General features: G+C 46.6%; 1 protein-coding gene across 4 annotated transcripts in view; it reads right to left on the bottom strand.

Moving 5' to 3' along the window:
- Window positions 1–275: 275 nt before the first annotated feature.
- LOC119175075 (SAGA-associated factor 29) overlaps window positions 276–12,284 on the bottom strand; it is a 34,083-nt gene continuing 22,074 nt past the window's right edge. For all 4 annotated transcript variants that reach the window (XM_037426283.2, XM_037426284.2, XM_037426282.2 and 1 more), the window contains exon 5: window positions 276–3,000. In XM_037426283.2, the coding sequence (XP_037282180.1) occupies window positions 2,590–3,000 (411 nt within the window). In that variant the 3' untranslated portion in view covers window positions 276–2,589. The remainder of the gene's footprint in view (window positions 3,001–12,284) is intronic.

Below are 12,284 nucleotides of genomic sequence, written 5' to 3' on the forward strand. Positions count from 1 at the left end.
CAGTTCCTTTAGTAAAACAAACATTTTCTTAATGTTTCTGGCTTGGCGAGTCCATCTAAGTATGTGCACCGAGCCATAAACACCAAGCTTCCGAGTTGAAAATTGCTTTGTCTCCTTCGTGCTGTGTGCACAAGTAGCACTGCAACGCTAGTATTGCAATGCAACCTACTCTGCTCTGTGAAGACTCCAGGTAGCTGGCAGCAGTGACAGTGCAATGGTGCTCAATACTTACCACCTTTCCTTTCCACTCGTAAATATGTAGCTTCCTACAAGGAGACATTCTCTCATGTTTATTAAAGACAACCTATTTGCTCTATTGGTTTCGCTTTACACAGCCATCATAAAGGACAAGAGTTCAGAATCAAGATATGAAAGTTGTTTTCAACATTGCTTTTGACACTCGCTCAAGCCTACTAAAAATATCAAAGCAGGTAGAATAATTTGTTCAAGGCAGAAGTTATTTTACAAAATGCACTGAACAATTCTAAGCCTTGGTGTGTATTAAAGGAGTGCTCTTCATTTTTCTCTTTTGTTAAAAGCTAAGGGTTTGAAAACAAGAAGACGACCTTGTTTTAACAGTAACTACATCTCAACAGCCCTAAATATGCATTCAGTCATAACTACTAGCACTGTTGGAATTCGACACCGTCTAGTTCTGAATGCATTCGGGGGCACTGGCATTGCCGAAGGTGTGATGAGCAAGGTCTATTTTAAATGATATTGGCCCTTTTCTTGGGGCATGCATAATCGGTGAAGTGACTGCTTGTAAAAAATGCCAATTCATTTTAGCTATTGATGCTAGAGATCCTATATTGAAGAACACAATGTTTTTGCTTAATTTACACCTGATTTTAAAAACCTCGAGACTTCTCAAAAACGATGCACCCTGAATCTTATTGTCAGTGAAGGGGAAGAACACGTAGAGAAGTGTGTACCAATCATGTACTAGCAGTGCCCAATTGCATCCATGCACCAAGCTGTTCCATTTCTTGCAACTTACGTGCAGAAGAACATTGCAATGTACTACGACACAGTGCATATGGCCGAGATCTGTGATATCTCACAGGCATCCAATGCACTGAAGTAAATTTAGCCTTGAAGCAAGATGTTTCTTAAAAGAGTTTAAAGTAATCACTTCGGGGGGGGGGGGGGGGGGGGGGGGAGCTCGTGTCAAGTAGTAAAAATGGTAAGCACAAGGAGACAAAAATGACACTAATCATGCTTTTTGTTCATTTACACTCACCTGCAGGAGACTAGCTTTTTAGTGTCCCTCACAATTATATTTTTGACCCATTTTAATGACAGAATAGTATCTCATTTATTGTTTCATATCTAAGACTTGCTCACCACAATTATTATTTCATGCAAACTGATTTAGAGGCTCCGAAGCTACTACAATGTTGCCAAGAAACAAACACTATACAAAATGTAAGATCAATAAACCTTAGCACTCAACTTCAACCGCTGTCTATTGCTAGTGAAGAAGCTTAAATGTGGCTCAGTACGTGTGTTGAATTGCTATAAGAAAAACATAATAAAAGGATAGAATGCAACAATTTAAATAATTAAGTCATACAATAGCATTCATGTTGCCTAAGCAGAAATAGAAGATATGCGCGTTATCCAACATCGACACATAATGTTGCAGAAAAGCCTTGTTTTGTTTGCGTCAGACGTGGCAACCAAATGGTTACTGATGAAAATTTTTTTTTATATTTAAAGCTGTGCTGCTGGTATAATTTCCTGAGTTAACTTGCTTTTTCAGTTTGCACAACACCCTCTCATTTAACACACAGCTACGATCTCTAAAATGCAAGGCAATGTGGCCCTTATTTTTCCTACAGCGGTGATAGTCGTGGTCGGGGGGAGGGGGTGATTTAAAAGAATTTAAAAGAGGAAATGAAAAGTCTATCAAGCAATTGTCTCTCTCAAAGGAGGACACCTTAGCAGTGGAGGACAAGGAAGGGATGAGGAGGAAAATAAAGATCGATTGATGTGTCGGGTTTAACGTCCCAAACCAACCATATGAGAGACGCGAGGAAAATAAAGAAATAAGGAGCATAAGAAAGATGGGAGATGGTCAGAGATTATCACGGACGGGGCCGTGACTGGCGAGCATCCTTCAAAGAGAACATTTCACGCTTGATGGAGCAACCATCAAGCGTGAAATCCACTGAGTGTCTGTCGATAGTTGTGGTCTGTAAGTCACAATGGAGACAAATGACAATAAGCGAAGATTATTAATACTGCATCACAAGGTTTGGGGGAGTTTCTCAGACATCACCTATCACAATGGAACTTCACAAAATAAAAATCACATTGTAAGAGATAACACAGAGGTGTGCAATCATGAATGGGGCAACCACCATGCGGATGTAAGGCCGATCCCAGCTTATACATCCCTAAGAACACTTGGTGCGAAGGATTTTTCATTCACCAGCATGACTAAACTTCACTCTTACAGATGTCTTCTTTTACAATGGGACAAAATCTACCCTTGCTTTAAAAAAAAAGCCAATCTCTCGGAGATTTTGTGTATCCCTCCACTGCAGCAAACACTGCGGACGTCATTGCCTGCACAGCTCTGAACTACTTCTTACGCATCTCTTTGCAACAGATGACATATCGTTGTGCCACTGCAAGTGGGGGCGAGTAGCCTTCTGGGTAAGAGGAATCTTCAAAGAGCACAAGATAGTCGTCTTGGGGACCACTGGGAGGCTCGTGGACCAGCGCCCGATAGAAGCAGGTAGTCTGCGGATACAACGCCATCACAAGTGTTCCCTTAGCAAACAGTGCCGAGGGGTCGGTCAGGGGATTGGCTCGTTGAAGCGGTAGGGGAACAACTCTGCGACGGCTGAGTGTGTGCCGTTCCTTCTGTTCTTCGTCAATATCGTCCACCTCATACTTGGCACTGCCATGACTGTAGTGAAGCACTTCTGCTAAGATCCAGTTCTCATCATCATCAGGGCCACGTGCCAAGGCTGCTACCATGTCACCAACCTGTTGTGACAACAAGAAAAGTGCATTGCTTAATTAACAACTCACCTAGATTGAAATTTTTTCTGAAAATATATCACTAGAAAGTCGCCCCTCGACCTATATACTGACCCTTGGCACAAACCGAGTGATCGTCTGGCAACAGGGAGCGTCAGGTGCTTCATGGGCCAGCGACTCTAGAGAAAAAGCTGCCCATAGGCCCCATGCATTGCAACCTGTAACCACTCAGGTAACACCATGATGGAACGATACTCAGCTTTCGTGTACGCTCACACTTGCCACTGCATGCTGCAATAACCCCTGTCATTTTTCGTTCTATTTCATGTATCTCTGTTGCATCGCAATGAGAGACTGTCACATAAAGTCGAGTTGTTGGCTCATGGCAACAAGAAACACGGACGATGAGGCGCAAGCAAGCTGGCAGAATCGACTGCACGACCCCGCTCACAAATGTTAATATGGTACAAGGATGGCGGCACCATCTAGTAATCAAACCTACAAATGCTTTTTTCGGTGCATAGAAAATTACATAAGTGAGCATTGTATATTTCGTAAAAGTAGTTGATATAAACATCACGCAATTTCAGTTTGTTTATAATGTGTGAACACACTTCTTTATGATTTACACAGGGAGAATTTGAGTGTTTTAAACTAATATATTTAGCGCTTCTTTCAAGTATTGTAATGGCAACAATGACGATGTTCCACGGTGTCAGAGCTTGAGTGGTTATAGCTTTTCCTCTAGAGTTTGTATATTAACTCTATGTCTTTGGCATCAGCATTGACATCGACACCATGAGCCCACGCCCAAGCCATTTTTCTTTTCTTGTTCAATTAGTGTTCCTAGCGAGTGGCGACCTAGCTCTGCGGCCAGCTAAGAATACCGGGACGCGGTGCCAGTTCACCACCGCATTAAAAAAAAAGTTATTGAATTCCTAGAAGTGAATGACAACATGTCGATGCAGTGGCAGTTCGGAGTGTCTGAGAAAAGCGCCAGGTACTAGTGCAACCAGAATTCGAAATTGTTGATGTGTAATGTCCGGAAGACGTTTCTTAGTTGCTGAGCTGTGTACTCAATACTCGAGGACAAAATGGCGAATTTCATCCACGAGAACCGCACCAGGTACCTGCCAGAGAGTGCGGAGCTCATTCGCACAAAAGCGGTCGAGCTCTCCTGTGAAGCCGGTCAGACGAGAAAAGAATTCAAGGGGTCTATTTTTGGGTTCTTCGCTTCATGCTAAGCAAAGGGTTTTCCCTTCGACAACGCACGTCAATCTGCCAGAAGCTGTAAGAATGTACAAGGACAAGTTGATAGAGATTCAACTCTACGTGAATAGCCTTCAACGGCAGCATGACTACATGTTAGGCCAGATAGGCAACACCGACGAAACGCCGGTGTGGTATGACATACCGTCGTCCAGAACAATGTGAAAGCGGGGCAAAGAAGGCAAAGCTGTTGTTGACTGGAAGTGGGCATTCGTGCTTCACCATGATGCTTTCCTGCACGGCCACTGAAAGTTGCCACCGTTCATTATTTCTAAGAGCATCACACTGCTGAAGGAGGCCTTCTCATGGGATGTCATCGTCTGCAGGAACGAGAAGGAGTACATGCGCGAGTGGATCCACACAATGGGGAACCAAAGCCCTCTTGCAGCACCGGAACATGCCTGTGTAGGACGTATTTCACGAGCATTTGGTGGCATTAGTAAAGAGACCGGTATTGTCGCCATTTTGGGAGGGATGACGTCCTATCAAGCCGTTTAAAGAGCGTGTCCTTGCATTTTACAATTATAATGGAGGAATGATGACAATACCAGGGAACAACAAGCATCATCACAGAGAAAGGCACCGCGAGATTGGTGCCCGAGCACCACTATCTTGCTAATATTGTGGCTATCACCAATCTTCCGCCTGTCCGTTAGACTCGCCCAATAAACCTCCTTACATTTGGTGGATCGTTCTGGGTAACCACATCGCCTACGCCCTGGAACTCCGATCTTGCACCCTGCCGTTGGCCATGCAAGTTGACGCTGCCCAACAGATAGTACCTCTCGCGGCCGCTATTTGTCCCGGCCCAGTTCACCAGTGAGACACCCCCGATCTTTGTGGGCACCGAAGACCAGGATGTCGAGGACTGGCTGTCGTCATACGAGAAAGTCAGTGGACCCAACAGGTGGGATGATGCTGCTAAGTTAGGCACTGTCAATTTTTATCTCATCAACCTGGCGAAGCTGTGGTATACGAACCATGAAACCGAGTTTGCGAACTGGTCCGCCTTCTAGGAGACGATATCTGCTGTTTTTGGTCGCCCTGCCTTAAAGAAGCTACGTGCCGAACAATGTCTGCACACACGGGCACAGGAGCCAGGTTAATCTTTCACCTCATTTATAAAATATGTCATCGATCTCTGCCGGCACGTCGATGCCTCCATGAGCGAGAGTGCCAAGATACAGCACATTATCAAGGGCGTCGACGATGATGTTTTCCAGATGTTCCTCACGAAGTCTTCTAGCACTGTGACTGGAGTGGTGAGTTTGTGTAAGAGCTATGATGAAATATATTGCAGCAAGATGGCAAGTTGGGCCAGTTGGATTACGTTCATAATTGAAAATTTTGTTGAAGCGCACTAAAAACGGACGAATTGCCTCTTCTGTCTGTTCGTTTTTTAGTGCGCTTCAACAAAATTTTCAATTATGAGCTATGATGGATTGAGGACGCAACGAGCTCAGACGTGGCGTTCATCCCAGACGATCCAGCCAGTGACCGCACTGGATGTCATGGCTGACCAGACAAACCTTCTCGCACAAATGAAAGACTTCGTGCGAGAGGAAGTGGCTCGGTAGCTTTCTCTACTGCCTTTTGCTCAACGCCAGGAGCTCTGGCAGCAGCAGCCGCAGCGACACCCACCACCATTGGCTCCCATGCTGTGACAAGTGGTCCAGGAGCAGATTTCTGAGGCTATGCTGGTGCCCTTTCAGCAGCACCCCGTCACCGTGCCTCTTACTTACGCTGAGGCACTAAAGCGCCAGCAGCTACACCAGCCCTGGTTGTTCCAGAGACTGCTGCATAATCCAGCCGCGACTCAGCCGTCCAACGCATGGGCTCTTCCTATTGCTACCCCAGCCTCAACTTACCCGTCTGCCACATGAGCTGCTCCTCTCGCCGCAAATGCCTGGAAAACGCGCGATCACCGGCCCATCTGTTTTGCATGTTGTGGTTCTGGTCATGTCGTCCAATACTACCGTCATTGCATGCCGGGATACACAGACGCCCAGACACAGAGCAGCTTCATGAACCTTCCTCCATCTCGTCTGGAAAATTCGGATTCTCAGTCAAGCGCATCTTCACAGGAATATCTGCGAACTGTGTCTAGTCGCTCACCTTCACCCCGTTGTATCTCCCTGTCAACCATGTGTCGTCGACCAGCTTCTAAACAGGGAAACTAGCCGCCACAGTTCAGGAGGCAAGAACTGCGCTGTTGAAATGCTCAAGTCCTCAAACATTGTCGTCGAATATTGTCTAAGTCTTTGTAGAAGGTACTCGTGCACATGCTCTTCTTGATGATACCGGCGGTGCCGTTTCCGTGATATATGCCAAACTTTGCCGCAAGCTCCGAAAAGTGACTACGCCTCTTGATATGATGTCCTTGCAAACAGCGAATGGGGAACCAGTTCGACCTATAGCCGCCTGTACTGCCCGACTGATCATTGCGAAGGATCACTACACTGCTGAGTTTATTGTTCTCGTATCATGCTCACATGACATCATACTTGGTATTTTTTTATCGCGTAACCACGCCGTTATTGATTGTGCAAGATCTGAACATGGACTCTTCCCGTTTTACGACCAACCAACTGACCACAATCAGCCCGCCGTACACAAACAAAAAAAGGCACTAAAATTCCTCTGACAGCAGCTGTGTTGCTACCCGTGTTATGCGACGACATTAGGGATGAAGCTGCAGTCTTAGAACCGTCAAGCCTCTTCCTTAGTCGAAAATCACTTCTTCTGCCTTATTCAACCCTCTCTATTTCTGAAGAAAACAGTGCTCTCTGCCTCATCAATCCCCTTCCGTATCTCGTAGAACTATTTTAAGGTGAATCTCTTGGACATGTACATGTCATTGACAAAAAACCAATTTTTACCATGCCGCCAGATTGTGCCGGAGACTACGACGCCATCAGTGCCCACAACTTTTCCAATTTACCATCCTCCGAGGTTTTCAATTCATCGATCGCCGACGGACTATCGCCATCTGAACCCTTCGAGCTTCTCCAGCTGCTCTACCAGTTTCGTGAATCCTTCGATGTCACTCAACCTACCATTGGCTGAACTTCCAGTTTTTTCCACTACATCGACACAGGCTCCAACAAGCCAGTACGACAACGACCATATCATGTTTTCACCCACGAATGTCACGTTATCACCGAGCAGGTCGACAATATGCTCAAGCGCGGCGTTATCCAACCTTCCCAAAGTTCATGGGCATCACCGGTCGTTCTTGTCAAGAAGAACGGTTCAGTTTGCTTCTGCGTGGATTACAGCCGCTTAAGTAAGATTGCTCGCAAAGACGTATAAGCTTTGCCCAGAATTGATGACGCCCTTAATTGCTTACAAAGTGCCGAGTTTTTTTCTTCAATAGATTTGCGTTCAGGATATCGACAGGTGCCCTTAGCAGATGCCGATCGTCCAAAAACAGCCTTTGTGATGCCGGATGGGCTATATGAGTTCAATGTCATGCCCTTCAGCCTCTGCAATGCGCCAGCCACACTCGAGTGCATGATGGACTCGGTTCTGCAAGGTTTGAAATGAAACATATGTCTCTGCTAGCTCGCAATATCGTTGTCTTTGCTCCCGATTTCGCAACACACCTTGTACGCCTGAAACATGTCCTCAGGTGTCTCAAGAATGTTCAGCTCCAACTGAATCTCAAGAAATGCCACTTTGCAGCTCGGAAGCTCACCATTCTCGGTCACGTCGTATCAAAGGACGGCATTCTTCCTGACCCGGTAAACTTAAACTACGCGCTGTCACTGAATTCCCCAAACCGAGGACTGTAAAGCAGTTACGCAGCCTCATAGCATTATGCTCCTACTTTCGTCGGTTTGTGCGCAACTTTGCCCCCATAATGGCTCCTTTGACCCAACTTTTAAGCAGCGCCAACGACGTCTCGTCATGGTCTTCCGAGTGTGATCACACATTTACCACTCTTCGCCTTCTCCTGACATCACCGCCTGTATTGCGCCACTATGATCCCACGGCTGCAACTGAGATCCATACAGACGCCAGCGGTGTCGGTCTTGGTGCAGTTCTTGCTCAACGCAAGCCTGGATCCCCTGAGTATGTCATCGCCTACGCCAGCAGAACGGTTACCAAGGCTGAGGTAAACTACAGTGTTACCGAAAAAGAGTGCTTGGCCATACTTTGGGCACTTGTCAAGTTTCCCCCATACTTATATGGCCACACGTTTGCTGTAGTTACAGACCATCATGCCTTATGTTGGTTGTCATCACTGAAGGATCTATCAGGTTGCCTTGCTCGTTGGGCTCTGCGACTTCAAGAGTATGACATCCGCGTCGTGAACCGTTCTGGCCGCCATCATGCCAATGCTAATGCGCTCTCGCAATCACCACTGTCCACTGAGGCTGCCTCCATATCCTCTATAGAATACACACTGTCAGCTTTTGACATTGACACAATGTCCTCTGCACAGCGCGACGATCCATGGATAACTTCGCTTCTGGACGTTTTATCTGGACTACCAACACGTCCAACCACTCGAGCAATGCGACGCCACGCTTCGCACTTCACCATTCGAGAAAGCCTCTTGCACCGGCGCAATTACTCACCTGACGGCAGGAAGTGGCTGCTCGTTATTTTCCGAAAGCTGCGCTCTACAATCTGTGCATCATTTCACTCTGACCCACAATGCGGTCATGCCAGTGTCTTCAAAACGTACGATTGTTTGCGGAAGCGGTACTACTGGTGTGGGCTGCTTACCTTTGTTTGACAGTTTATTTGCAGCTGCCACGAGTGTCAGCGATGAATGCAGCCACCGCATCCAGGAGCAGCTCCACTACAGTTGCTTGCATGCCCCGACCGCCCATTCAATCGCGTCAGAATTCACCTTTATGGACCACTGCCATTGACCACAACAGGTAACCGGTCGGTTATCTTTGCTGTGGATCGCTTGACACGGTATGCGGAAACTGCTGCTCTTCCTACGGCGACTGCTCAGGACGTCGCAGCTTTCATCCTCAACCGTTTTGGGCTATGTCACGGCCCTCCTCGCGAACTCCTCAGTGACTGGGGCCGTGTATTTGTCCGACGTAATTCAAGCACTTCTCCACCAGTGCCATATTGTACACTGAATGAGTACTGCTTACCACCCTCAGACGAATAGTTTCACTGAGCCCTTTAATCAGACCCTGGGTGACATGCTAGCGATGCATGTTGCATCTGACCAAACGAACTGGGACCTGGTACTTCCGTTTGCGACCTACGTGTACAGCACCGCTACCCAAGTCACCACAGGCTTTTCCCCATTCTTCCTTCTATACGGACATCAACCATCGCACACAATCGACACTTTGCTGCCATACACACCAGATGCATCTGAGTGCACGACTGTGTCCGAAGCCGCTTGTCACGCCGAAGAATGCCGCTAACTAGCAAAGCAGTTTACTACGATTGATCAGCAATGCCAAAATGAGGCCGGCGATGAAGACCACCCTCCTGCCGCGAAGTTGGCACCTGGAACACTTGTATGGCTGTATGTACCACCATGTGCACCTGGTTTGTCTACCAAGCTACTTTCAAATTACTATGGTCAATACTGCACGGTAGAGTGCACATCGCCCGTGAATAACGCCATCTAACCGCTTACGCCGCTCGGTTGACCATTGTCAGCATGGACACGATATTGTTCACGTAAACGAATTGAAGCCATCCGTACTTTGACCCGCTCATTACCAACTGTTAGATCACCAGGATGGCTTCATCTTTTTCGCCGGGGGCAATGATAATGAAGGAATGATGACAACACCAGGGAACAACAAGCATCGTCACAGAGAAAGGCACTATGAGATCGGTGCTTGAGCACCATCATCTTCCTCATCATGTGGCTATCACCAATCTTCCGCCTGTCCGTTAGACTCGCCCAATAAACCTCCTTACACAATGAATTGATGGCTGGCGACAACCAGCGTACCCCGACAGGCTGGCTGCACAGGCCACCTCTCATGATAGTTTGTGCTTGGGTCTCCAAGGCATGGAGGTCTCTGCCTAAAGAAAGAGAGGGGCACACATTTAAAAAGTGCTACATCAGCAATGCTCTCGTTGGCACCGCAGACAACCTGTTGTGGGAGTTGGCTAGTGAAAAGCAGTCGTCCTCGGTGGAAAACTACAACAGTTCGGAGGACTGAATAAAGCCTGAGGACTGAATAAAGTCGTGAAGAACAGTTCTGTGTTTTTCTTTTCTTGCTATTAAGATAAGGGGGTCGACCTATATTGCACGTTATATGGTAATTACACAAACAAAACATCTGTGGACGTGTAAAGCACCAAATTCTTGATAAGGGACCAAGAAAACGTATTTTAATCCAAAAATGCCTTTCTAAAATGCTAGGCATGTTAAATAATAACAGTTGAGCCCCGTTATGATGAAATCAAGAGTGCCACGATAACCAGTCATTATATCTGCAGTTCACTGTATATGGACTTGCCCTTTACCCATTATACACCAGTGTACTTAACAATGTACACATTCTTATTTGGGAATAAAAAGTATATAACACAATAATCTGATTTTGCTCGTTAAAATATTGGATGCCAAGGGATGCAGCAAGATAATGATAACTTGGCATATTGACTCTGTCCTGTTTTTCCATTTCTATGATTCGTTAAACATTAAAACAACAAGAGTCCATCAAACACACATGGTCAGTACTACCATTTCCTAAATTTGTTTCAGGCTTCACAATTTATACGTTGAAAAAAAAAAAAAATGATTGCTTGTGCTCAAGCAAGAACAAAATAATCCCTGCACAGCACAAGAAGTGTAAAGAGCTCATCATTTTGCTCAGAGGTGTAATCAAATATGGATGTACTTTTTATAGTATGATGAGATCGCACAAGTACCTAATGTTGTGCGGTGTCTCAGAGATTGAACCAGCTATTTTCTTTAAAAGAATTCACTTTTTATTCCAGTTATTTGAGACCCACAAGGCTGCCACACATGCTGCTGTGAATATGCGAGAGCTCGTTGAGGTTTTCATTGTCGCGTCTGACCATAACATAGACACTTAGGAGGAGAAGAGCGACGAAGGGTGCCGTCTGCCAACAATTAAAATCATGGAACGAAAGCAATGTGGGGAGTATAGTTTCTGTTTTCATACCGGAAACGATTTTGTTTCGTAAAGGCCGAAGGCAAATATGCTGCTGAACGACAACACAGTAGTTTCTATGCTCTGTAACCAAGAGTGAAATCGCGGAAAGATTCTATTCCTTTTTTTTTCTATGCTTTTTGCCGCTATTAGTTGCGGCGAATGGTTGAAGCGCGCACGAGGTGCGCTTCAACTAATGGCAGACGGCTAATGACGGCAAAAAGCATAGAAAAAAAGGAATATAATCGCTCCACGATTGCACCCTATCTTGCCATCCAATGAAAAAAAAAGTAGTGCCATTGCCAACTCTTCTCAACAGCTGTAACAATGTGTGGGAACTGAGGCTAGCCCGCCGCCATTGCACAGGCTCTGCCGCCTGTTTCTGCCGTTCTCATGTCCTGACATGACTCTCCCCTCCTCTGCGGTCTGTCGCCCTGGGGGAGCAGAGTGACGATTGGCCCCTCTCATCAGGTAGCGGATGTCGACTGTGGCGCTGAGCACAAAGTCTCTCGGGACATTTCGTGCATGCACGCCGGGAGCGAGTCAGAATCTCTCTGGGACAACATAGGGTGAGCACGCATATTTTTCCAGTCCGTCGGCTCCGATTGTTTGTGGCTCATTCGACTTCTCCAACGGCGCTTTGCGCCCGCGGTGAATGCTCACCTTGTGCCGTCTCTTTCAAATGCTAAGCCGAAGAGCGGTGCGGTGTCCTCGCGCGTGGTCGTACTACGCTGACCCGCATCTCTCGAAGCTAATGAGAGCGGAGTTTTGCCCTCGCTTAGGCGATCGAGCCCTGTTTGTCCTGGTGTCCTTGTGAATTCCCACGGAGGCGTGCTCGCAGCACCCTGTGTAGTACTTCTCGCCTGTGGCATGGATAAGCCTATTTGCTTTCTCGCCACCCCT

Source organism: Rhipicephalus microplus, chromosome 5 (assembly GCF_043290135.1).
Source record: "Rhipicephalus microplus isolate Deutch F79 chromosome 5, USDA_Rmic, whole genome shotgun sequence".
Taxonomy (NCBI): Eukaryota; Metazoa; Arthropoda; class Arachnida; order Ixodida; family Ixodidae; genus Rhipicephalus; species Rhipicephalus microplus.